Source organism: Sorex fumeus, unplaced genomic scaffold (assembly GCF_029834395.1).
Source record: "Sorex fumeus unplaced genomic scaffold, SorFum_2.1 ptg000047l, whole genome shotgun sequence".
Taxonomy (NCBI): Eukaryota; Metazoa; Chordata; class Mammalia; order Eulipotyphla; family Soricidae; genus Sorex; species Sorex fumeus.
This window is the reverse complement of record NW_026606104.1, coordinates 37,769,318-37,794,470: the sequence shown is the minus strand read 5'-3', so window position 1 is coordinate 37,794,470 and position 25,153 is coordinate 37,769,318. Positions and strand designations below refer to the sequence as shown.

Below are 25,153 nucleotides of genomic sequence, written 5' to 3'. Positions count from 1 at the left end.
CTGGGCCTGAGTGATTGTACGGCACATAAGGCTTTTGCCTTGCATGCAGCCAACCCAGGTTCAATACCCAGCATCCCATATGGTACCCCAAGCTTATCAGGAGTGATTTTCTGAGTACAGAGCCAAGAATAACCCCTGACCATCGTCAGGTGTGACCCAAAAACCTTAAAAAAATTAAAAAGAAACAAGTGTGGTACATTTTTGTCCTCTCATATGTTAAGGTGGTAGCAGTTTTTGTTCATCAATATGTCATCCGAGTGAAAGTTAAATATTAGAGTTACTATGAAAATAATTTTGACCTTGTAAGTTTTCCAGAAGTATCTCTGGAAACTCCCACAGATTTGTTGATTATGCTTTGAGAACCACTATTTTAGGCAATAATTGGTTTAATCTTTTTACACTGTCATGCCTTCTGGTGCTAATCTTCGCTCTTCAGCCTTTTGTTGTAGAAACATGCTGTACAACTGTTGTATGTTGCACTAAATATTTGGCAACCTTTTTCTTTGTCCTTTCCCTTTGCAGCTATTATTTTTTAAACTGTTTTCCAGATTCAGAAAACGGAAATATCCTCAAAAGTACCTTTATGTCTTGATTGGGTATATAACAGTAAATCGTTTATTGTGGAAGGGCAGTTGTTCTCTTTGGGTTAGCATGCACTAGACTGAACGGAGGGGTAGGTGGAAGAAATATCCATAGGAGGGTTGGGACTCCTCAGTTAGATCGAAGACCTGGTAATTGGAAGAGAAAGTCCCTAACCTGACAATTTACTGTAAAACATATCTGTGCTAATGCAGGAACTCCGACCCACCTGGTGCAGAGGAGTCTTGTCTTGACCTGCTTTGGGAGAGTGTTGTCTTGATGCTTTTCTCTTCCTCCTTGGAAAACAGCTGAAGAAGACAGGGGAGAAACCCCTGCTTGGTGGAAGCCTGATGGAATATGCAATCTTATCTGCCATTGCTGCCATGAATGAGCCGAAGACCTGCTCTACCACTGCTCTGAAGAAGTATGTCCTGGAGAACCACCCAGGGACCAATTCTAACTATCAAAGTAAGAGTCAGAGTTGTGTGTATTTAACCTGGATTATTCCTCCATCCTTCTTGGAGAGCTTGGCAAGCTACCGAGAGTATCCTGCCCACACAGCAGAGCCTAGCAAGCTCCCCGTGTTGTATTTGATATACCAAAAACAGTAATAAATCTCACAATGGAGATGTTACTGGTGCCTGCTCGAGCAAATTGATGAACAATGGGAGGACAGTGCTTCAGTGCAGTGCAGAGAATTGTTTGGGTGGGGGGGACCAAAGGGGATATATAAAGATCATGCTGTTCACAAAGCATTTTAACTAGACTGAAAAATGAAACAATTGGTTTACAAAATGAAAACATTATTTACAGAAACAATAACACATAATCAAGGTTTATCTTCATTTAAATGTTTGCTGAAGATCAGAAGTTGATTTTACTTTACTATAGTTTCATGGTATTTTTATTACCGTTTAATATCAGTATAATACTTTTTTTTTTTTTTTTCAGTATAATACTTTTTGTGTATTTCTGCTGCTACTTAGATTCTTCTTTTGGCTTTTGGGCCACACCCAGGTGTTGCTGGAAGAATACTAGTAGCTCTGTGCTTGGGGATCACGTCTGTGAGTGGAAGTCACCTCCATTGGTGCTCCGGAGACCATGTAGTTGGACCATGTATTATCCCTAGCACTACTAGGGATAGAACCTGGGCCTCTTGCATGAGAGCAGCCTTTCTCTTTCTCTGTTCACTTTGTAGCAAAAATGCTTCCCCCCTCTGAAATATGTTTACCCTGTGAGATGAAGGTTTGAGATCTGAAACCTTTCTTTATAAGCAACGTAATCACATCACATTAGGGAGATTGTTTCTTGACTGACTGCTAGAATAGGTGCAGTGGTATAGTATCAGAAATACGGTAATTAAAAAATAAAAATACGCTTAGAGCATTATAAGTATACAGTTTGGAAATTTAATAATTTATATTCAGGGTAATTTTTTTTACTTTCTGAAGATTTTTCTCATTGTATCCTTATGTTCTTTGAAAACTGAGTGATCTTTTATCTTTCCTTAGTTAAAATAATTTGTTCATGGGGCTGGAGCTATAGCACAGCGGGTAGGACGTTTCCCTTGAACGTGGCCGACCCGGCTTCGATTTCCAGCATCCCATACAGTCCCCTGAGCACCACCAGGAGTAATTCCTGAGTGCAGAGCCAGGAGTAGCCACTGTGCATCGTCAGGTGTGACCCAAAAAAGAAAAAAAAAATTTGTTCAGTATTGTATATTGACTATTAGAGATTTGATCCATGATTTTCTCTTCTATTTTAAGAGAGATGGATTTAGTTATTAATATTTTTAATTTCCCTCATTTTTCAGTCTATTTCCCTAGACATTGAATTGTAAAATGTATTTTTGAGGGGCTGCAGTCATAGGTGATTGACTTGCATATGATAAATTACATTTTGAACCTTAGCACCATATAGTCATTCCCCCCATCCCTCAGCACCACAGGGAGAAACCCATGAACGCCATCACATGGTATGGCCTAGAAAAACAAAAAGGGGCTAATATGTATGCACTTGTATTAATGTGATTTTTGTAGGAAAGATTGCGAGCTGGTGAGATCTTTTAAAAACCTTGAAAATTGTTGGGGCTTGTGTTTTGGGGGTTGTTATTTCAAAGCTTTGAAATTTGTGTTGATTCATTAGAAACTGATTCCATATATCTTTATAGATGTTCTTGTTTATTAGTAATGCTTACAGAAACTCATTAATTGATAAATAGAAATAATGAGTGATTTAGACTTAGGTCATGCTTAACTGTTTACATGCAGCTATAAGACAAATTTGTTTCTCTTTGTGGGGTGGGAGGGGGATTGGACCACACCCATTGATGCCAAGGGTTATTCCTGACCCTGCACTCAGGAATCACTCCTGGAGGTGCTCGGGGGGCCATATAGGGGATCCAACTGAGCTGGCCAAGTGCAAGGCAACTGCCCTACCTACTGTACTACTGTAGTGGCTCATAGGGCAAGTTTCGAAACCACACTGGGCCCCTATTTCCTTTTCTGTGAAATGAAGAACTTGACTCAGTGATCTCTGAAGTCCTTGTCATTCTTGTTAAATTAATTGCATAATGAATTATCCCTTTGACCTCAAAGGAGTCATTTAGCCCATGTCAATTACTATATGTGATGGGACACTACATTAATGTACAACTGATTGTGATTGAGATACTTTGATGAATTCATTATTTAAATTTTTTTATTCAGTGCATTTGCTGAAGAAAACCCTGCAGAAATGTGAAAAGAATGGTTGGATGGAACAGATCTCTGGTAAAGGGTTCAGTGGTACCTTCCAGCTTTGTTTTCCCTATTATCCCAGGTAAGCACTTAGCCACAATGTGAAATACTGGTCCTGGTAAATTTAAGATTTGATTGTACTTTATAGAACTGAATGAGTTTACCTTTCTAAAATTACATCGAACTGGACATTGTTGAGCTTTTATTTTTTTAAAGTTTTATTTTCTACTTTCAATTTACAATAATGTTAGTTTTATATTTTCATTGTACAAGGTTTTTCCATCTTCATTACTACCAGTGGGCCAAAAACCATTTACAGCACTTATTTCTAGTCTATCTTTTGGCAAAGCATTATTTTAGAGCAAAAAAGTTTTTCATGTAAGAACAAGAGGGGTTTGGGCCAGGAAGATAGCTCAGAGGACTGGAGCACATGCTGTCCTGTGAGAGAGATGGGTTTGAACCCCGTATCACATGATCCCCTAGCACTACCTGGAGCGGCCCCTAAGTACCACCAGATGTGGGCATTCCCCCCCACACACACACACCCCAAAAAAAGGTTTTGAGATTGGAGCAATTAATACAGCGGGTAGGGCATTTGTCTTATATGTGGCAGTCCCAGGTGCAGTTCCTGGCACTCTATATGGTTCCCTGAGCACCGCCAGGTCAGGGGTAAGCGCTGAGCATTGCCGGGTGTGGCCCAAAAGAAAAGATTTTTTTAAAACTCATTTTTTGCCTTCCATCCCTGAAATTTAAGACATTGGAATCTTTGGCCAGTTTTTGTGTTTATTCCTTCCTTTTAAGTAAATAATAATGATAAAATTGGTGATTATTTGTTATTCTGAATCATTAAATACATTATATTTTGTAATTCTGTATGTTGTAATTTTCCAACCTTTGTTCACCTTCATACTATATGTTGTAATGAGGTGTTTGTCATCACAGTGACTGAAATTTGTGTATCAGAATATGCAAGTCAACATGAATAGATTGCTTGATGTTATTTATACGTATGTAGGAGATTAAGTGTAGGACTTCAGTTAAATTTGAATTTTAAACAATAATATATTGTTTACACCTGAACTATTTTTTTAAGGATTTATTTACGAAAAAAAAAATTCTGAAGCATTTGAGCTTTTTAAAGTAGACAGTAGTACAGTGACATTTTAGATAGATCGACTCTTTTTCAACTTTAACTTTTCCATATGTGAATATATTTAAGGCAGATCTATATTCTATAAGTTAATTTTATTCTTCACAGCAGGTAGGGCGTTTGCCTTGCACACGGCCGACCCAGGTTTGATTCCTCCGTTCCTCTCAGAGAGCTCAGCAAGCTACCAAGAGTATCCCGCCCTCACAGCAGAGTCTGGCAAGCTCCCTGTGGGGTATTGGATATGCCAAAAACAGTAACAAGTCTCACAATGGAGATGTTACTGGTGCCCGCTCGAGCAAATCCATGAACAACAGGAGGACAGTGCTACTATAGAAACATTTATTTGAAAATCTTTTTCTTACACATACTTTATTCATTGATTCCTAAAAAAATGTTGAGCACCTCCTAGCATTGAACCAGCCATTGTTCTATGATCTAACATTATAGCCTTCTTATATTTTAATGTCAGTAGTGTCATAACATGTACCATTACAACAGTGTTTTAGAGTTGGAGAGATAGTACAGGAGTTAAGGCCCTTATTTGCCTGCTGTTGACCTTACTTAGATTCCCAACACTTCATGGTCTCTTAAGCACCACTAGGGAATGGAGCTGAGAGTAGCCCATGGGCACCACCACGTGTGGGCTAAATAACACACACCTTCCCCACGACCATTGTTAGCAAGAGAATAATATCTTTTTTAAAAATATATACTCTATTTGTAGCACTGCACTGCACTGTCATCCCAATGTTCATCAGTTTGCTTAGGCGGGCACCAGTTATGTCTCCAGTGGAAGACTTGTTACTGTTTTTGGCATATCAAATAAGTCATGGGTAGCTTGCCAGGCTGCCGTGTGGGCGGGATACTCTCCGCAGCTTGCCAAGCTGTCCGAGAGGGGCGGAGGAATCGAAACCAGGCCGACCGCGTGCAAGGCGAATGCCCTACCCGCTATGCTATCATCCAAGCCCATAGTCTCTATGTGCAAATATAAAATGATTGTACGTATATTTATTGAATTTTTCAGACAGTAAACCTCAAAGTCGTCACATAACATGTCATAATTTAAAGACTTGTTAGACAGTTAAATCGAGATCCTTTTGAATTTCTGAGTGTTGGGGATCAAACCCAGGGCTTCACATGTGCTAGGCATGCGCTCTCAAAGTTTGAAGGAATTCACACTTTTGAATACTTTGTATTGTTTTGCCAATATCATGAGGGCAAAATGTAACTATTTTACAGACCATTCACTCAACCATTCACTACTGTGTAGCTATGCTCAGTACAGATGACCCAGCTTTGATCTCCAGCTCCCCATAGTCAGCCAGGAAAAAATTGTGAGTGCAGAACAATTCCCAAGCATTGTCAGGTGTAGCCCCAAAACCAGAAAAATAAAGTTTTAAAAGGGAAGAGGATAAGATTTGGTTTGGAATTTTTAGAAACTTGTGTGTTCAAAATAGATTATAACCTTGTAGTAACTTGAAAGTTTGAGAGAGGAGGAGGGTTGAAAGAAGTAGAAAAGTCTGGGGGAGAGCATCAAGGGTCATTCTATTTTCTTCTATGAAATGTGTGTTTTATTTCATGGACTTTTAAAATTTCTTCATAGCCCAGGAGTTCTATTTCCAAAAAAAGAGCTAGATGATTCTGAAGATGAAGATGAAGACGAAGATGATGATGAAGATGAAGACTCATCAGAAGAGGAGTCTGAAGATGAAGAACCACCACCTAAGAGAAGGTATGTGAAGAACCTCAATTATTAGAGCTGACAATGGCATTAGTAAGAGACTTTGAATAACTCAAGCCCTCTTAGCAACTCAAATTCTTTAACATGAGAACTTATCTTTGAATATTTGGGAGCTTAACTAAAATATCAGGAGGTACTATGAACATTAGTTAACACTTTGGTGAAACATATAAACATCTATTCATATTTTGGTTATTTAGAGAAAATAAGCTCGTAGAGTTCTTAGGAATAACAGGATGGGATTACTTGTGGGCTTCTATGAATTGGTTCCTTTCCTGAGAAGATTGGATGAGGTTCAGTTACATCCGGCATGGGGGGTTGGGTGGCACACACTAGTTTAGGTTCATTGCTCAGGTGTCATTCATGACAGTGCTCAACGGGCCATGCAGTGCTAAGGTTCAATTCCTAGCACTTTCTAGATGCAAAGCATGTGCTCAAGTCTTGAACTATCCCTGAACCTGGTTTCGTTCTTTTCCCCCATTTTTATTGAAGCACCATAATATATAATACTGTTAATGATAAGGGCTGGAGCAATAGCACAGCGGGTAGGGCGTTCGCCTTACAAGCGGCCAACATGGCCGACCCGAGTTCGATTCCTCTGCCCCTCTCGGAGAGCCCGGCAAGCTACCGAGAGTATTCGATATGCCAGACACAGTAACAACAAAGTCTCCAATGGAGACGTTACTGGGCCCGCTCGAGCAAATCGACGATCAATGGGAGGGCCTTTACCTTTACCTTTTTAATGATAATATCATGCATGCATCATTCCAACACCATACCTGTTACCAGAGTATGCACGTCCCTCCGGCATTCATCCCAGAGACCCCTCTCAGTCACTCCCACAGGTTCAGTTCTTTTGGGTGGTGTGGGAGCTGTGCTCAGGGCTTACTACTGGCTGTGTGCTCAGGGATCACTCCTCGCGGGCTCAGGGGACCTTATGCAATGCTGGGGATTCAGTCTAGGTTAGGCCTGTGCAGGGCAAGTGCCCAACCTTCTATACTACTGCTCTAGCCCCTCTTTCAAGCTCAATTCTGTAGTAAAACTGATTTTATTTTAAATGTGATTTCAGTGAAGCTTCTAATCAAGAAATAAAAAATCTTGGGATTTGGAGCAATAGTACAGCGGATAGGAACCTTGCCTTGCATGTGGTGATCGCCCTTTGATCCCTAGTGCCCCCTGTGGTCCCCTGGGCTCTGCCAGGAGTAAGCCCTGATGAGCACCACCATGTGGCCCAAAAAAAAAACAAAAATTAAAAAATACTAGGGCCCAGGGATGACTTGGTCATAGATTTCCTGCTTTGCCCACCTGAGGGCACAAGTTCAGTACCTGGCACTTTCCTGCATATGGAGCGCCAGGCAAATTTCAAAAAATAAAAAGGTGTGATCTCCAATGCACTACAGTCAGATGCAAGCACTGTAGCCAAATGTGTCGCACCCCTCTCCCCCCAGTCATCACAGTGACAACAAGGGGAAGACATACACAGAGTTTTTAAATAGTCTTTTTGTACTCTCAGCATATTCTTTTGGCAAAGCGAGTATCTCCTGACCTAAGTGATTGCTTTTCCTCTTTGGTTCTCACAGGTTGCAGAAGAAAACCCCAGCCAAGGCATCTGGGAGAGCTGCAGCAGTGAAGCAGAGAGGGTCCAAGCCTGCACCTAAAGTCCCAGCTGCCCAGCGAGGGAAAGCTAGGCCTCTCCCGAAGAAAGCCCCTCCTAAGGCCAAAACTCCCGCCAAAAAAGCCAGACCCTCACCCTCTGTCATCAAGAAACCTAGTGGTGGCTCTTCAAAGAAGCCTGGTAGTGTGAGAAAGGTAGTGGAATCCACCATGAAAAAATCCTTCAGAGCAAAAAAGTAAATTTTATAGGAGAAAAGGGTATCATGAGAAAATTGAAAATTTTATTTTCTGAGGTCAGCGTGCATTTGTTGTAGTTTTGATGCTCTTAAAGTTACTTTTTTGTTTTTTTCCTCACCTGTGAACATCGTGGGGAAGGAATATAAATAAACCATTTTAGGCATTTTTTAGCTTTAGGTGCTATTCTTGGTACCTGCTTTTTTTCCTTGTTCATTTAAGTTACTGCGATAATTTGGGTCTTTCCTGAACTGTATAATCTATAATTGCCTTTTTTTCTCCCTCCACCAATCCCTTTAGCCCTCCCCCCACCCCCGACTTTGAGTTGTATCTAAACGGTTGCAAAGGTTTTTATATTTGTAGAAAGCATCAAGACTTAAGATGCTGGTCAGGTCAGATGCTATAAGTAGAAAGGGGTTAAGATAGAACTGACTAAATTGTAATGCCTCCTGCTTGGAGGCTTGAATTTTAGCTATGACGGTTCATCTTATTTATAAAACCACTCTACTAATCCTTTCTCTCCAGCTGTGAACACAGAGACATCGTAGCTTTGGGAGTAAGAACAACAACAACAACAAAAAACATCACATTAGATTCTAAAGTTGCACCACTCTTTTAGGCTACTTTCCACATTGCTCGGTTTCCAGGCATTTTTCACTGGCCCAGGGCATTGCATTCCCTCTACAGCAAGCACAAGTTCTCTTCATCACTTGGTTTTTTGACTGAAGGGGGAAAAATAAGAATATATTGAATTTGTGGTTTCTGGTGTCACCTATGTTACCAAGAATCAAAACCATATAAAATTGTCTCGATAAAAATGTTTAAATATATTTTTTAATATTTGGAGCATGAGTTGTTTCTTCCTATTTACCTTTTTTATAAGGAAAAGTTGGAGAGTCAACATCATTGTTTATGTAGAAATGTTAAGTGGAAAAATATGCAATTTGTTAAAATAAATGATTCCAGATTCATCTGGGTTTTTCCCTCCTTTCTTTCCATAGCACTTTTGATATCAAGCAAGTGGCTTCCTTTTTTCGAGATATTAAAAAAAGAAAAGCAGTTGAAGCCCAACTACCTAACCCTTTCATATTTGTATTTGTTTTAGTATTGTGAAGTTGTGTTAAATAGTATTAGCTTTCTACTTGAGAAATACTGATTTGCGGTTATCATTTATCCTCCCTGTGGCACTTGACATTTTAATTGTCTTAAAATTTTCGGTGTACTTCTGGCCTCTTCAGTGCTGCCAGAGTAAAAGATGTTTGTTTCATTCATTCCACTTGCATTGTCTCCTGGGATCCCGACTGCAGCCTCAAAGTGTTGCTGGAAAATGGACTTAAGAAGATTCGCTTAAACTAGATCCATAATCATGTGTGATCCCATCATGACTTCATTGGAATTTGTGTTGCATGTAAGGCAATCTTTCCTGTTGTAAATCTTCCTTTTTTTATGTACATATATTTTGAAAAATACAAATAAACATGAAATTTTAAAAGCTGCTGAACTGTAGCTTATGTTATAAAGTCTCTAGTATATCCTCAGAGGTAGCTAGATGTTGCCCCCACTGTGGGTCTTTACTGTTCCTCGCAATAGCCACTGTGTACTTCCTGGTTAAATAATAAGCTCCAGTTTGCTTTTTTGTTTTGTTCTGATGTGTTTGCTTTTTGGGTCACACCTGGTGGTGCACAGGGGTTCCTCCTGGTTCACGCACTCAGGAATTACTCCTGGCGGTGCTCAGGGGACCATATTGGATGCTGGGGATCGAACCCGGGTCGGCCACATGCAAGGCAAACGCCCTACCCGCTGTGCCATTGCTCTAGCCTCTCCAGTTTGCTTTTGAATGTTAATATGGATAGATGTCTTCAAGATGCATTGAACCTTATTTAATGAATAAGAAGTGTAGAAAGTCCTTTAGTAGGATCAGAGAGATAATATAAGGGCTCAGGTGCTTGCCTTGCACACTGTTGAACTCTGTTTGGGTGTGACCCAAAACCCCACCTTCTAAAAGCATTTGGGATTTAAAGGGTCCTTAATTTTTAGATCATAGATTTCAGGGGGTTTTTGTTGTTGTTGTTTGATCTAACACGCTTTTCGACTAGAAAATAAATGCGGTACCACAAAAGATTTGGGATGGAGAGGTAGTATAACAGGTTATGCGCTTTTTTTGCGTGCAGCTGAGGTGGATTTGATCACCAGTATCTCATGGTCCCTTGAGCTCCACTAGGAGTGGTCCTTCAGTGCAGAGTAAGCCCTGAGCACCTCCAGGTGTTTCCCCCCACCCTCTATAAATAACAGCTGCAAAAAAGACGGACTTTATTTAGGCTGAGATGAGGAATGTTTTTTTCTTTCTGGTTATTCTGAAGGAATAGAAAACAGGTTTCACATCTGTGTTCCAGAAGGGAAAAATGCAAACCCAAGGAATAATCCTAGCGATTTCCAGCATGAACCAGTAACTTCAATATTGTTAGTGGCTTAATAAGCCACTAACTTAGTCCCAAACCCCACTTCGATTCCTACTATCATATGTTCCCATAGGCATCACTCCCAGTACCTCCAGGATGAGCTGGGTATTCAGCAGTACTGGGGTCCTAAATAGTATTGCACCTGTGGGTCCTGTATTGAATCAATGCCCAGTGGGGCTCCAGGACCTCCTGAGCACCACTTGTGAATCTCACCCCTCAAAAAGCAAATAAATTTTCTCATAATTCTGAAGTCTAGGAGTCAGAGATGATGGGGCCGGAGTGGTAGCACAGCAGGTAGGTTGTTTGCCTTGCATGTGCCGACCTGGGTTCTATTCCCAGCATTCCACATGGTCCCCCAAGCATTGCCAGGAATAATTCCTGAGTGCAGAGCCAGGAGTAACCTCTGAATGTCGTTGGGTGTGACAAAAAAAGTCAGAGATGAAGGTGAAGCAGCACCTTTGGGCCATGCAGGAAAGCTCTGTCCCTTGCCTCTCCCTAGCTGTGGATGACTTTCTCTTCCCTGTATGTTCACAGAGCCCAAATTTCCCCTTGTTAGGAAAACACCAATCACACTGGATTAGAACCCACTAGTGACTTAATCTGAATTCTTTAAAATTCCTATTTGCAAAAACATCGGAGTACAGAAGAACTTTAGGGGCAAAGTGAACAGTACAGGGGTTAAGGCATTTGCTTTGCCCTGACCCAAGTTCAAATCTCAGGTACCACACATAGTTACCAAGCACCTCTAGAGGTCACTGCTAACAGCCAGGAATAACCCCTGAGCACCTCCAGGTGTGGCCCAATCCCACAAGTAGGACATGACCATCGCTAGGTCCAGGCACTAAACTGTCAGACTCATGCTTGCATGATAAGGCATCCATAAGAGAGAGTGACCCAAGGGTTTTAGCTACCATTGGGCAGCCCTAAATAAGCAATTTTCTCTTAAGTCCCTTTTGTTGGGGAGTTGGAGTATTAGGATACCTTGCATGGTCAGCCGCAGGGACACCTAAGACAATGAAATTGCTCAGGTGTAAAGTAACTGCACCGTGAGTGGGGCATTATTGAGGAAATGAGGGGCGTGTGCGAAGCAGGAACACCGGATGTGGCCAGCACGGTGCCGAAGCCTGGTCCTAGCTCGTCAGCCTGGCAGCTTGCAGTCCTCTTTTGGGACAGAAGCTTAGAAACGATGAGGTGTTCTTTCCCACTCACATTCGTCAGCTGGCAGCACTAGTACCAGATTCTGGATTTAAGAGAAAAGCTGGTTAGCTTTGAGTAAATGACTAACACTCTCACCTGTGGGATTTAGTCATTGTCATTGACTCATCAGGAAATGCCTGACATGACCATGTGCCCTAGCATGTTCAGGACCACCCCCCAACTGCACCCCATTTTTTTTTTGTTTGTTCCTTTCACCCCATTTGCTGCTTAATAGAGGAACTTATTGGGCTTCTGGCAAAAAGTGAGTCAGTCGAGACTTGATGGAAGTTGCGAGAATGGCTCACAGGGCTGTGCTGTCTTGGGTGTGGTTACCTGCAGGAGGCAGGGAAGGGCATGGTTATTTTAAGGTCTGGCTTTGCTAGGGAAATAGTTGTTGCCTTTTCTTTAGTGGAGCTTGTAGGGTTTTGGGGGGTCACACCTGACAGTACTTGGGGGATCATGTGATGCTCTCACCAGACTTCCTGTGTGTAAAGCGTGCATACTAGTACTTTATTTAAAAAGATTTTTTTAATTGAATCAATGGAGATACACAGTTACAAACTTGTTCACGATTGGGTTTCAGTCATAGAATGTTCCAACATCCATTCCTTCACCAGTGTACATTTCCTACCACCAAGGTTCTCAGTTTCCCTCCCACCACCAAACCCCAGCCTGCCTCTATAGCAAACACTTTTCCCCCCACACCTCCTCTCCCTTTCCCTCCCTTTCCTTTTAGACATGGTGATTCGCAATACAGGTACTGAAAGGTTATCATGTATATCACTTTACCTCCTTTCAGCACTCAGCTTTTGGCCAGAGTGATCTTTTCCAGCTATCATACACTAGTCCTTTGAGCCTTCTCCATCCCCCCACTCGCTGCCCAGGTGGCTGACAAAAAAAGTTTTTAAGTTTTTTTTTTTTAATTTGACACAAATTTCTGAGCTTGTGTACCTTTAATAAGTTTACATGTGCAGAGTAGGAACCTAGAGTTTCTGTGCTTTCCATAGAATTAGAGACTAGCTCAGGAGGGCAATCACACTTGAGCAGGTTCTCCGGTCCTTACATTTAGCACTGCATTCTCTACGGATGATGGAAGAAAGAAGGCTGCAGCCAGGGCCCCAGGCTATGTGGAGTTGGCTTTTTCTTCAACAAGGGCAGGTTGCCTCCCACATCCTAAAGAAGTGCAGTTGTTTCATTTTGTGGGTCTAACTTGTCCCGTTCTGAGTGAGGGTGGGCAGATGTGTGAGAGCATTGGCAGTTATAGGCTGTGGCTCAAGCTTGGTTCCCCTTGTTTCACCTTGTGCCGCGTAGGCCTCTGCCCTCTATGCTGCAAGATGAATGAATGAATGCTAGTTATTGCATACTGTTCCATGTTATTTTTCTTTTTACTAGTGAGACATCATGAGGTACAGTTGTAGACTTACAATTTTTGTGCTTGGGTTTCAATTATACAATTATCTAATACCCATCCCTCCACCAGTGCCCATTTCCCACCACCATGGATCCCAGTATCCCTCCCACCCCCCATCCCCCCGCCCCACCCTGCCTCTGTGGCAGGGCATTCCCTTTTGTTCTCTCTCTCCTTTTGGGTGTTGTGGTTTTGCAAGAGAGGCATTGAGTGGCAATCATGTTTGGTCTATAGTTCACTTTCAGCATGCTTCTCCCATCCTGGGAAGATCCTCCCAACACCCTTTATTTGGTGCTAGCTTCTTTATCTGAGCTACCTTTTCCCCTAGCATGTGTGGCTGGCCTCCAAACCATGTTCCATATTATTTTGATCTTCATTTAACAGTATGATTTTGTTTTGAGAGATGTCATAGGAACTTAAATTTTTTTGTTTTTGTTGCTGCTGTTGTTGTTTGTTTTTGTTTGGGGCCAGACCCGGAAATGCTCAGGGATTAGTTCTGGTAAGCTCAGAGACATGAGCTCGAACAGAGATCGAACCCAGGTTGGCCATTTGCAAGATAAGTGCTCTACCTGCTGTACTACTGTGCCAGCCTTTAACTCTTTATATCAATTAGTCATTGGTAAAATTGGCCTTTATTATCTCTCCTTTTTGAACTTACTGAACTTTTTTTTTTATTAATAGGAAAATTGATTAGAAACTGGAAGAGACAGAGGAAAAGTAACTCCCCCTGTGGGAAGGAACTTAGTATAGGACTAAGTTTGCCTTACTGAACTTTGATGTATAAATAGAAGTGAAGGTTGTGTAAGCGCATTTGGGGTGAAAGCATTGTGTTCCTGTGTATGATGAAAATAAATAAAGATGGGTCTTTGGGAGCCAGGGAGAGAGTATAAGGATTAAGGTGCATTTCTTGCCTCCAACCAATCTGGTTCTATCCCCAGTACTACATGGCTGCCTGAGCATTGCCTGGTGTAGCTAAGGGCGCACCCCAAGCACTGCCTGAATGGCCAGGGTAATCCCTGGCATCACAGGACCTGAGCAGCACCTTATCTTTGGGCCATTGTATTGAACAGCTGGCCCAGTTGGCTGAGTCTAACCGGGAGTGGACCCTGTAGAGCCAGTAGTTAAGACTATGGGATTGCTTTGTTTTCTCACAATTTTGTCAGAATGAGAAGTATGAATCCACTAGTCCGAAATTCCTCTACTAGAAAAATTATATAGTCACTTATTGATTTTCCTGACTGAACCCAGTGGTGCTCAGGGTCTACTATTCCTGGCTCTGTGCTCTGTGCCAGGTCACCCCTGGCAGTTCTGGGGGGACCATTTGTGGTGCTGGAATTCACAGTGGGATGCAAAGCAAGTCTTAACCCCTGTGCTATATCTATGGCTCCAGCTCCTTAAGAAAGTTGGTAAGAAGGAGCCCTTTATTCTTTGTGAGTTTCATGAATGAGAGTTGGGGGAAGCAGGACAATCTGGATCCTTCTCACCATAGGGTTCGAGGCTCAAATGGCCTCATGAGAAGAGTTTCCCGGAAACTCAGGGGTAAACCTAAACCTCCCGTTAGGTAACACTCTGATGAACATCCACTGACTTGCAAGCAGGCACAGTGCCCAGCACGCTGCCCGCAGTAGCTCATGGGAATCCTCACATCGTGAGTCGGGTGTTAGTAACACAGGTGAGGCACCGGAGGACTGATGTACCTGATCAAGGAAGGCGTTTGCTCCAGGCCCCAGCCAGATTTGGGACCAGGTGTTTAACGTGGCCGGCACTCTGCTGGCCGCGACAGATGCTCAGGGAGACAAATCGGTGTCAGCAGACCTGCCCTCTCGCTGTCCCTGAACCTCACAAGCAGTGACAGCCGAACGCGGAGCCAGGAGTAAACTGAGCACAGCCAGATGTGGCTCAAACACCCCACCCCACCCCGCCCCCACCAAGATATCACTGAATGCCTGCGGACTGACGAGCCGGGGTACTATCCTGGGTACTTGGCTGGACCTGGACCCGGGCTTGCCTCGGTGCTTTCTGGGCAACGCTGCTCGCGCTGCAGTGAGGGCGAGAACCCCAGCCAAGAGCCCACACCGGGCTGCAGGGAGTGGAGTGGCTGGTGAGCCGGGAGGGCTACTCAGAGGAGGAGCTTCTGGAATCGCACTGTGTCGTCTAAACGCAGCAAGCCAAGGAGCGGGAGGGAAGGGCTCTTCAAAAGGAGGGACCCCTCGGCTAAGCCCCGACCCGCGAAGGATACCCCCAGCCTGGGCAGCGGCGCCAGGCACCGCTTTCCGACCCCTTGCGGCGGCGCGCCCGGGCCCGAGCAGGCAGGGGCGGGGCCACGGCTGCTCGCGGCCGCTGATTGGGGAGGCGTCCCCGTCCCGCCCCCGGGGAGCCGCATCGCGGACGCCGATTGGTGGGCGCGGCCCGGCGCCGCCACCAGGTGATGCGGGGAGCTGGTTCCCGCGGCCACGTGGGGGGCGCGGGGCGCGGGGGCGGCGGGGGGCGGGGCGGCCGGCTGGGACGCGCGGGGGTCGCGGCAGGAGCGGCGGCGGCGGCGGGACCGGCGCGGTGCGGGCGCGGTGAGTGGGTGACGCGGGCGGGGGCGACCCGGCGCGGGGCCCCCTGGGGCCGGGCCCTTCGGTGCGTGTCGCCCGGCCGCGGTCTGGGTCGCTGCGCGGAGTTGCTCGGCCCAGGGCGGGGGCGCTGGTCCCGTGCGGGGCTTCGGCCTGTGATCGGCACTTGGTGCTCGCTGTCGCCACCTCCCTGCACGCGCCGGCCGGCCTCCGCGCCCCTTTGTGTCGCCCTCCACGGTCCCGGCGACCCCGAGAGGCTGGTTTCCGGGGCAGCCCTGGCTCGGGGCTCTGCCGGGATGGGGAGGCGGATTTGGACTCGGGCACCTGGTTTGACGCAGGGCAATATCCCTCTGGAGGTCGCTGAACCCCTCCGCTGGCCCCATCCTGCCCCGCTTACTGGCTCGGAGCAGGAGCCCAGAGGTTAAGGAACTTGCCCAACGGCACCCCTTCCCGCCCCCACCCCGCGTCACTTGCGAGCGGTACCAGCTCCTCGTGTTCTGGTGCAGGTGGGGGTGGCAGTGCAGGTGGGGGTGGCAGGAGGGCCCCTCGTGGAGCTGCGGGGAAGGAAATGAATGCTGGGGAGTCAGTGGCAGCGGCAGCCCCTCCCCAGCTGTCCCGGCAGACTGCAGCGCCCCTCTCCAGGGTGCCCCTTCACCTGCGGTGCTCCCCCCATCTGAATGTCCTTCGCCTGGATGCTCCCCAGCGCCTGGGTGCTCCCTCAACTGTGATGTTCTCTCACCTGGGTGCTCCTCACCTGGATGCCCCCTCACCTGCGTGCCCCCGGTGGGCACGAGGAGCCTACTGAGGGAAGGAGGTCTGGGCAGAAGGCATTCCCTGCCCTGGGGCGAGAGCAGAGTGTCCATCCCAGATCCCCCCATCCCCCTTGCCCCCATGCTGTGTGTTTCTGGACAAGCGATGTCATCCAATGTCACCCCCACTCCTCTTTGCAGGGCTGTGAAGTGCCGGCGGCTCTGCTCTGCGCACACAAAGGTCCGGAGCAGTGCACCCAGCCATTCTAGCTCTGAGCAGCCGGAGAAGAGCCACAATTCAAACCTGCCCCCTTGGGACACCGCTGGCCCCGCTGTGCTCCTGGCAGAGTTACAGAAAGCCAGGTCTGGCCCCCCCAGAGAGAAGTGGTTGGTGAGAAAGTGCCGATAGTGTCTGTTCAGGGCTGAGTGGCCCCGGGTGGCTCCTGCTCCCATTGGCGGCAGGTCTGAGCCTGAAGGTTTGTGTCCCTCAGGCTTGGGAGGGCGGGGAAGGAAGAGAGATTCTCTGCCTTCTCAGGTGAGGGTCCGCCCCATCCCTTCCACCTAGTTACAGGCTGTCCCCAGGATGTGCCTGCACATCCCCTCTGCCTTCTTCCTGCCACCCCATCTCTCTCTCGTCTCCTCGGGCCACCTGTGCCAGTGCTCAGAGCTTACACCTGGCTCTGCACACTCAGGGATCACTCCTGGCAGTGCTCAGGGGGCCATGTGTGGAGCCAGGGATCACACTGGGGTCAGCTCCATGTAAGGCAAGTGCCCTGCCTGCTGCACTCACTCTCCAGCCCCGCTTCTACTCTCTGCCAGTCTTTGCCTCCTCTGTCCCCTGTGCCCGCAGGTACAGGGCAACCCCTGATGTGACTTTGTAGTGAGAGGGTGAGTTCAAGCACTGCAGTGCTTTGAAGATTTGTCTAGCAAGTTTTCTGATCCTTACTGGACAACCCTGTTCCTAAAGGGACAGGGGACACCCAGTTCACTGGGACCCCCTTCACATCCCTGGAAGGGGGTCACAGAGCTGCCATGCCAGTTAAATGCCTCCCTTACCTGCAGCACGTGTGTGTGTCTGTGTGTGTGTGTGTGTGTGTGTGTGTGTGTGTGTGTGTCGGGGAACAGGCCAACCTAGGCAGGAAACAGGAATAAGGGCACATGGGACGGAAACCGGAAACCAGCAAGTTTGCCGGAGGACAGTGCAGCCTTTATTTTTCTGGCTCTTTCTATGCTTGTCACTTCATGTGTCCTGCTGCTCTGAGCCTAAGGCTGAAGGCCATGGCCAGCAGAGTTCATGTTCCCCGGGTTCTGTATGTCAGCCTGAAAGGCCCCCTGCCTGCTCTCAGGGCTCCTGAAGGCAGATGATCTAGGACTCCCCCATTTCCTCCCCCTACCCTGTGTGACCCCTGCGTTCTCCTGGCAGGCCTCTGAGCTGGGGTGGGGAGGGTCTCCTGTCAGTATGACTTGCTACAGGAGTACCCTGAAATTGGTCTGCCCTGTTTTCCCCAGCACCCTCCTGAATGAAGACACAGGGGGGTCCTTCTCTCCTGTGAATCTGTGTTTAGTTTTGGGACCTGGTGGTATTGAGAGCTGCTCCCGGTTTGGTGCTCAGGGATCGCTCAGCGACACTGTGCTTTGCTGGGGATGGAACCTGGCCTCTGGAAGCCCCAGTCCCAGAATCCTGCTGGCAGCATGCTGGACACCTGCCCTTCCTGTCAGTCCTCCCTGGTGGAGTGCAGAATAGTGAGGGGCTTGACAGGAGCTGCAGGATTGTTTGGCCCCACGTGCAGTGAGACAGAGGTGGCCAGTAGGAGCAACGGGGCGGCGGGGGGAGTGGGGGAAATCTTCCTCCTGGTGCCCCTCCTCAGTGTATGTAGAGACCCACTGGGGGTGGGGTCCCTGCCTGGCCCAGTCCAGCAAGGGAGGGCACCTCCCTTTCACCAGTACCTCGGGGAGAGGGGACCCCAGGAAGCACCACTCTTGCCCTTCCCTCCCACCCCAATTCACCAGTGTTGCATTTGGCGGGGTCAGGCTGAGCCGACCACCCTTAGGAACCTGCTCCGACTTCCCAGCGCTGTAGACCCCTCTCTCCTCTCGGGGTACCTCCCAGGCTGCCCTCCTGCGCCCAAGCTGGCTGCATGCATTCCTCCCCTCTTCCCAGCCCAGAACACAGAGGTGCTGCCAGTGACGGGAGCCTGGCTGCCGGGCTCTTTCCTTCAGAGCTTCTGAGCCTCAGTAGCCCCCTTGTCCTCCCACTTCCTGTCTGAATGTGGTCTCGGGAGGGCCAGAGGGCTGCCATCCCCACATCTCCAGGGCCTGGACCCAGCCTGGCACGTGCATGTCCAGGGACGCACTGGGCTCTGTGGTCAGCTGCTCTAGCATCTCTCCTCTTGTCCTCTGCCGCCCTGCAGGCGTCTCCTGTGAGGGCGTGAACCCTGGCTTTAGGGGCCATGCAGAGGCCGGGGGCAGGGGCCCGGAGGGCATCCGACTGCGGGCCTGTTACTCTCCGCCCCCGGTGCATCACCAAGTTTGCCCAGGTGAGTGGGCTCCCCCTGCAGAGAGTGTGTGGGGGGTGGAGGGACCTGTTTCTGCATCTTCCCTCCTTTGACCAGACTCTGGGGTTTGAGCATGCTCAGAGGGGCTTCGTGGCTTGCCTGGGGTACCTGTCTGTGTGTTTGCGGGGGAGGGGGGATGAACTTGGAGCACGGGCCCTGGAACCAAGCCCAGCATCTCCTCGTTCATGCAGTACGTGGGCTCCTTCCCTGTGCACGACCTGGGCACGCAGGAGAGTGTGTGGCTGGTGCAGCAGCAGCTGTGGGCGCTGAAGGTAGGGGCTGTGCCACGGGGGCGCTCCTGGTGGGGAGCACAGACCTGGAAATGTCAGGGGGCCTGTCCCTGGAGACGGTCTCACCTGTCTCCACCAGTCATGGAATAAAGACAGGCAGGGCTCCCGTGAGGCGCAGGAGAGGCAGGTCAAGAGGTGAACCCCTCCGCCAGGCTCCCAGACCCCCTTACCTTGGGAGCAGTGACCTGTGCCCCCGGGTTTAGGCAGAGGGTGTTTATTCACAGCTTCCTGTGGGCCCAGCGGGGTGGGGGAGCCACGCATGCTTCCCCAGTTCAGGGGGCCTGCCCGGAGGGTGGGGAGGAGAGGCGGTGCTGAGGCCCTGGAAGCTAATGCCACCCCTGCCCCGTCTCTCCCACCTAGGATTGTCCCCGACGCCGGGCTGTCATCCTGAAATTCAGTCTTCAGGGTCTCAAGATCTACAGTGGGGAGGGCGAGGTAGGAGCTTGGGTGCAGCTGCTGACTGGCAGGACGGATACCTTCCCCTCCTAGGGACCCCAGCTCAGCCCCAGCCTCTCGCCCTGCTGCCCTAGGCGTCTCCCTGGCGTCCAGGAAGCTATGGCTTTGGGGTGCTCTCTCTCTCTCCCCACCTCCCAGGCAAGCTCTTGACAAGTTGCACCTCCCCCTCCTCTAAGACCTCTGCCCCTGCTTAGATGCTGCCCCCACCCCACGCTGTGTGCATGTCTGACAGTGGACCCCCATTTCCCGAGCCACCCCCAGAGATGGGTGCAGGCAGACTCACTGACCACCCGCCACCCCCCGTGAGGCACTGCCCCTCGACACTCATCTCCACGCATGCATGGGGCAGTGCTCACCCCAGCTAGACAGGGAGCATCCGAACCCCGCTCAGCCAACGCCAGAGCGCGGGCGTGTGAGCAGGGACCTGCTGCCGTTGCCTTTCTTGGTGGCCCTGTGCCCGTGGGTACTCTGCCCTGCCCCAAGTTCCCTGGCCGAGGCAGGGGGAACCCAGCAGCCCTGGGATTGTGCGGGTTCCAATTGACAGTGGGATTTGGGCAAAGCTTGGGAGAGAAAACTTACTTTACCTGAAGAGCTTTGGGGGGCTGGCACCCCGGGAGGCCCAGCAGTGTGTGTGTGGGGGAGGGGCGCTGTGGGCAGGGGGTTCCCCAGGGCTGAGGCTGTTGCCCCTTCAGGTGCTGCTGATGGCCCACGCCCTGCGGCGCATCCTCTTCTCCACCTGGTGCCCGGCCGATTGCCAGTTTGCTGTCCTGGCCCGGAACCCGCGGAGCCCGCCCAGCAGCCTCTTCTGCCACCTCTTTGTGGGCAGCCAGCCTGGAGAGGTATGTGGGGCCTCTTCAGGGGACCGTCCCTGAAGATTGGGGGGGCAGTGCTGGGCTAAGGCCTGGACCCCCTCACCACCAGTGGCTTCTTCTTTGGCTTTGCCCACTGAGGTTGTCACAAAAGCGAGTCAGTGGCCTTTGCAGTGGCCAGAAATTAAACTAAAAGCATCATGAACCCAAGGTGTTTCTGGGACTGGTGGCCCATGTTGCAACAAAAAGGGAGTGTGAGTGGAAGAAAATTAAGAAACTTGGGTTTTGAGAGGCCAAAGTGATAATCCAACAGGAAGGGTGCTTACCTTGCATGCAGCAGACCCAGGTTCAATCCCCAGCACCCCATATGTTCCCCCGAGCCTGCCAGGTGTAATCCCTGAGCACAGAGTCCGGATTACAAGGTAGTCCCAAGCCCTTCAGAACAAACAAATGAAACCCCAGGTGAGGGCTACCAGAAGCTCTCCAGATTTATCATGCACTTGTCTTTGAATTCATTTTGGATCCTTGCATGTCCAGAAAACTTTTACTATTGACAAATTTCTCAGGACCGACAGTTTAGGATATTAGGGCACCCCTTCCCCCTGGGGTCCTGAGATGTGAGTTGCACTGACTCCATCCTCCATCCGCTCCTCAGCATGGAACCTGGAGTCCTCTGAGGGCACATGTGGGGCCCACATCTTGAACTGGGCGGGGGCGAGGCCAACAGCTGGGCAGGGGGAGTGGACAGTTAAAGCCAGCGCACCACCACTTACCGCAGGCTCCAGGATCCTGTCTCTGGGGAGCAGAAGGTTTGGTTCTGTCCAGCAAACATTCACCATCACCCCCTCTGGGTGACAGGCTGCCGAGACATGGTCCTTGATCTTCTGGGTTTTGTTTTTGGGGAGGGTCGAGGCTTCCCCTCAGGCAGTGTCAGGGACTTACCTGAGACTTGTGCATACCTGTTCCTGCCCTTTGAACTACCTCCCCTGCCCTACTACTGACCCCTGGAACGCATGGTGCTGACATGTGAGGGCGGGCGGGTGTGTGTCATAGGTCAAATGTGCCGGCCCCAGTGTACCGGCCTCTCCTGTGTTCCATTTCACTGAAGCAGCGCGGGTAGTTGGAGGTGGGGACATGTACGTACAGGGATGCTGTGCTGTGCCCGGAGTCACATGGCAATTCCTCGGTGACCAAACCAGGATTGCGCGCCAGGTTCTGCGACGCCAGGGCTGGACACTTAGCTGCCCCTGAGCGGGGCTGGTGGAGCATCATGGCAGCAGGGCATTTAGCTCCTCATTCCCATCTCTGTGGCATGGGGCCAGGAACGGAACAGGTCCTCATTCGGTATTTGTTAAAATGACTGCGGAAGCTGGTAGGAAAGGCTGCAAGGTGGTGAGGTTTTGAGGGCTAAGTGGGAGTTTGTCCTGGAAGAGCAGAGGGGAGCGCCCCAGGCCTGGAACAACAATGCCGTGGCAAGTGGGGTGCGGGATGCTGTCTCAGGAGTTCCCTCTTGTGTCTCCCACTCCCTCCCCCCTCCTCCCTAGGTCCAGCTCCTGCACCTGCTGCTCTGCCGCTCCTTCCAGCTCTCCTACCTCTTGCAGCACCCTGAGGAGCGGGCACAACCTGAGCCCAGCCCAGGGCCTGCAGGGGAGACGCCTCCAAAACCACTGTCCAGCCCTGAGGGCCCCCCAGGCCTTATCCGGGAACCTTTCGGCCGGGATCAGCTCTCACAGAACGTGCACGCACTGGTCTCCTTCCGGCGGCTCCCAGCAGAAGGGCCTGCGGGCAGTGGGGTACGCAGTCCTCCCCCAGTCAGGGGTGGGCATGAGACAAGGCAGCTGGGCCAGTATTCGGGCTGGCCTGAGGTGGGGGCTGCTGGATTTCAGTGGGGAGGGGGGACTCTGCATGACCTGGCAGAGCCAGGCCTGAGCCCCTTCTCCCGTGGACCCCCTTTTCCGTGCTCTAGAAGGAGCTGTTGGAGTCAGAAGGCCGAGGGGGCACCCGCCACGCCCGCCTGGGGAACCCCTACTGCTCCCCCACGCTGGTGCGGAAGAAGGCCATTCGGAGCAAGGTGATCCGCTCGGGGGCCTACCGCTGCTGCACCTACGAGACCCAACTGCAGCTGTCAGCTCGGGAGGCCCGTGAGTGGCAGGGCCGTGCCTGTCCCCCGGGCACCCAGCCTGGCTCCCGGGTGCCCTCCCTGGAGTGTGTCGGGCGCCTGGGCCCAAGAGTCCATGTCTGCAAAGTGATGACAGTGCCTGAGACATCAGGCCTGAGACTGGGGGTTCCTGGGCCACCACAGAGCTGCAGGGGTGCCTCACCCGTGGGTGGCAGTGAGCGGGGGGTGGGGGGGTGCCTGTGCGTGGGTGCGTCTTTGGGGCGTGGGGTGAATGCCTGTGGGACTGGCAGGGGAGCTGGGACCCTTGGGGTGGGGGTGGGGGAGGCTGAGGACAGAGGGGACAGCTCCTCTGACCTCTGGGTGCTCTCCACAGTTCCTGCTGCATGGGACGCCTGGCCCCATGGGACCAGTGGGCCCTCGGGCCTGGTGGAGACAGACGGCAGCCTGATGGAGAACATCTGGGCCTTTGCAGGCCTCTCCAGGTAGGAGGCCCTCGGCCTGGCTCAACCCCCCTGGGACTCTGTCGTTCTGGGCCTCAGGTCTGGTTTTTGTTTGCAGTTGTTGTGGGTGGGTATGGGGGTCATACCCAGCAGTGCTCAGGGATCACCAGGCTCACGCCTGTTGGTACACGTGAGGGTGGGGAAATGTGGTGCCGTGGAGGGAACTCAGGGCCTCACTTAGGCCAGGTCACACGCCGGTCCCTGGGTCTCAGTGTTCATGTCAGGTAAGAACAGAACCTCCCTCTCGGGGCTGAGGAGAGCACAAATGAGGTCCTGGGCACAGCCCTTGGCACCTGGCGCCCTGGAAGCATTTAGGAAAGGCATGTAAAGGCTTCCTTCCCCGGGGAGCATCCCTAGCCAGCCCTTGGTGTCCCCTTGCTGTCGGGGCTGTTCTCCCCTTGAGGCTGGCTGCCGACCTCAGCCTGCCCCGTTGCCCTGCAGGCCCTGCGCCCTCGCCCTGCTGCGGAGAGATGTGCTTGGGGCCTTCCTGATGTGGCCGGAGCCAGGTGCCAGTGGCCAGTGGTGCCTGTCTGTGCGGACCCAGTGTGGGGTGGTGCCTCACCAGGTCTTCAGGAACCACCTGGGTCGCTACTGCGTGGAGGTAAAGCTGCACCCCTCCCGGAAAACCCTCCAGGGGCAGAGCAGCTCCTGTGCCTCTGCCCCTTACACGTTTCCCACCTCCCCCTCCCCCTCCCATCATTAGCTCTTTGGTCCCGTCGCCTTCCTGCCCCCTCATTGACTCTCTTTGGCCCCACCCTGTGTGTGCCCTCTTGACTGTCATCCCTGCCGCCCTTTAGAAAATGCTTACAGCACCGGTATGCTTATAGCTGGGCATGGGGCGTATCCTTCATTTCTGTAGGCACCCAGTCTTGAAGCCTTGCTTTCCCACACCCTAATCTGTCTTCCAGTTGAGGCGGAAAGTGACTCAGGGCTGGGGCTTTCCTAAGCTAGCACCGCTGCTAAGTCTCCAGGTCTGGAGACCTGACCACAGGTTTTCTGGGGACCTGGGCAGGGGACCAGCGGTGCGGAAGACCTCAGCCCAGACCAGAGTTGGAGGAAAAGAGGAAATGGTATTTGGCCCTGCTAGGACAAAGATCCCTCTCTCTGAAGGGGGCTGGGGGTGGGGGACCCATGTGAGGGGACGGTGGGCACCTTGCCCATGCAGCGATGGGTGGCTGCAACAGATGCTCCTTCCTTCTCCCCTAGCACCTGCCGGCTGAGTTCCCCAGCCTGGAGGCACTGGTGGAGCATCACGCCGGGACCGAGCGCAGCCTCTTCTGCTCCCTGGACATGGGCCGTCTGAATCCCGGCTATGAGGAGCAGGACTATGGACCTCCAGGCAGGCCTTCCCGGACACTCCGGCCACTTGGCCATGCCAAGTCCGAGGCAGAACTGCAGGGCCTGGGCTAGGGGGCAGGCCCCGTGCCCACAGGCCCCACCTCACCCTGGTCCTAGGGCCTCAGCAGGCCACTCTGACCTTTGTCCACCCTGCTGGTTGCTTACCCCTGTCAGTGTGCCCCTCAGATCCACCTTCCATCGCTTCCCTGCCTGTGGGGGCAGCCCTGAGATGGGGGTTTGCCGGTCACTTCTCACACACATGGCCCACCAGCACTTCCCATGAAGGGCCAGGCCACTTTGGACGTGCGTCACCTCTGGGCAGCGTTGGGCCCCTGGGCAGAGTTTCTGGTGGCAGAGGCAGGATATTTCTATTCTGAAGGATAGTCGTGGGGTGGCCAGGATTGGGGCCCTGGTGGGCATCTTGAAAGCACTTCTAACAGAACAGCCAGGTCCTTAGGGGAGTGGTGTTTGGGGAGGCAAGAGAGAGGGCTCACTTTGGGCAAAGGCCCAGGGACAGTGTCTCTCCGCAAGAGAAATCTCAGAGTTCGTGGGCAAGCATGACTACTGGGATGCACTCTCCAGGCTGCTGGATAGAATATGACTGGTTGCTTAGGTCATCTGAGATTAAAGGAGTCCCTGAGTCCTGGGGACAGCAAAAG

The 25,153-nt window shown here is 50.6% G+C and overlaps 2 protein-coding genes across 7 annotated transcripts in view; both read left to right on the top strand.

Annotated features, from left to right (window-relative positions):
• HP1BP3 (heterochromatin protein 1 binding protein 3) overlaps positions 1-9,552 on the top strand; it is a 33,704-nt gene extending 24,152 nt beyond the window's left edge. For all 5 annotated transcript variants that reach the window (XM_056123202.1, XM_056123201.1, XM_056123199.1 and 2 more), the window contains 4 exons: positions 888-1,047; positions 3,288-3,399; positions 6,071-6,199; positions 7,789-9,552. In XM_056123202.1, coding sequence (XP_055979177.1) covers positions 888-1,047; positions 3,288-3,399; positions 6,071-6,199; positions 7,789-8,062 — 675 coding nt within the window. In that variant the 3' untranslated portion in view covers positions 8,063-9,552. The remainder of the gene's footprint in view (positions 1-887; positions 1,048-3,287; positions 3,400-6,070; positions 6,200-7,788) is intronic.
• Positions 9,553-16,710: 7,158 nt separating this feature from the next.
• On the top strand, positions 16,711-24,820 carry SH2D5 (SH2 domain containing 5). 2 transcript variants are annotated; one of them, XM_056123340.1, is made up of 10 exons: positions 16,711-16,790; positions 18,839-18,964; positions 19,174-19,254; positions 19,633-19,707; positions 20,421-20,567; positions 22,082-22,330; positions 22,504-22,678; positions 23,030-23,138; positions 23,598-23,757; positions 24,363-24,820. In XM_056123340.1, exons 2-10 carry the CDS (start codon positions 18,878-18,880, stop codon positions 24,564-24,566), a joined length of 1,287 nt encoding a protein of 428 aa, XP_055979315.1. In that variant the 5' UTR covers positions 16,711-16,790; positions 18,839-18,877; the 3' UTR covers positions 24,567-24,820. The 2 variants fall into 2 exon arrangements, with proteins under 2 accessions (XP_055979315.1, XP_055979316.1); XM_056123341.1 differs by lacking the exon at positions 19,174-19,254.
• Positions 24,821-25,153: the final 333 nt, after the last annotated feature.

Coding starts and splice junctions, on each gene's coding strand:
- SH2D5 (XM_056123340.1), top strand. CDS start 18,878: ATGCAGAGGCCGGGGGCAGGGGCCCGGAGGGCATCCGACTGCGGGCCT. Junction 18,965..19,173: donor GCATCACCAAGTTTGCCCAG/GTGAGTGGGCTC, acceptor TCGTTCATGCAG/TACGTGGGCTCCTTCCCTGT. Junction 23,139..23,597: donor GCCTTTGCAGGCCTCTCCAG/GTAGGAGGCCCT, acceptor GTTGCCCTGCAG/GCCCTGCGCCCTCGCCCTGC.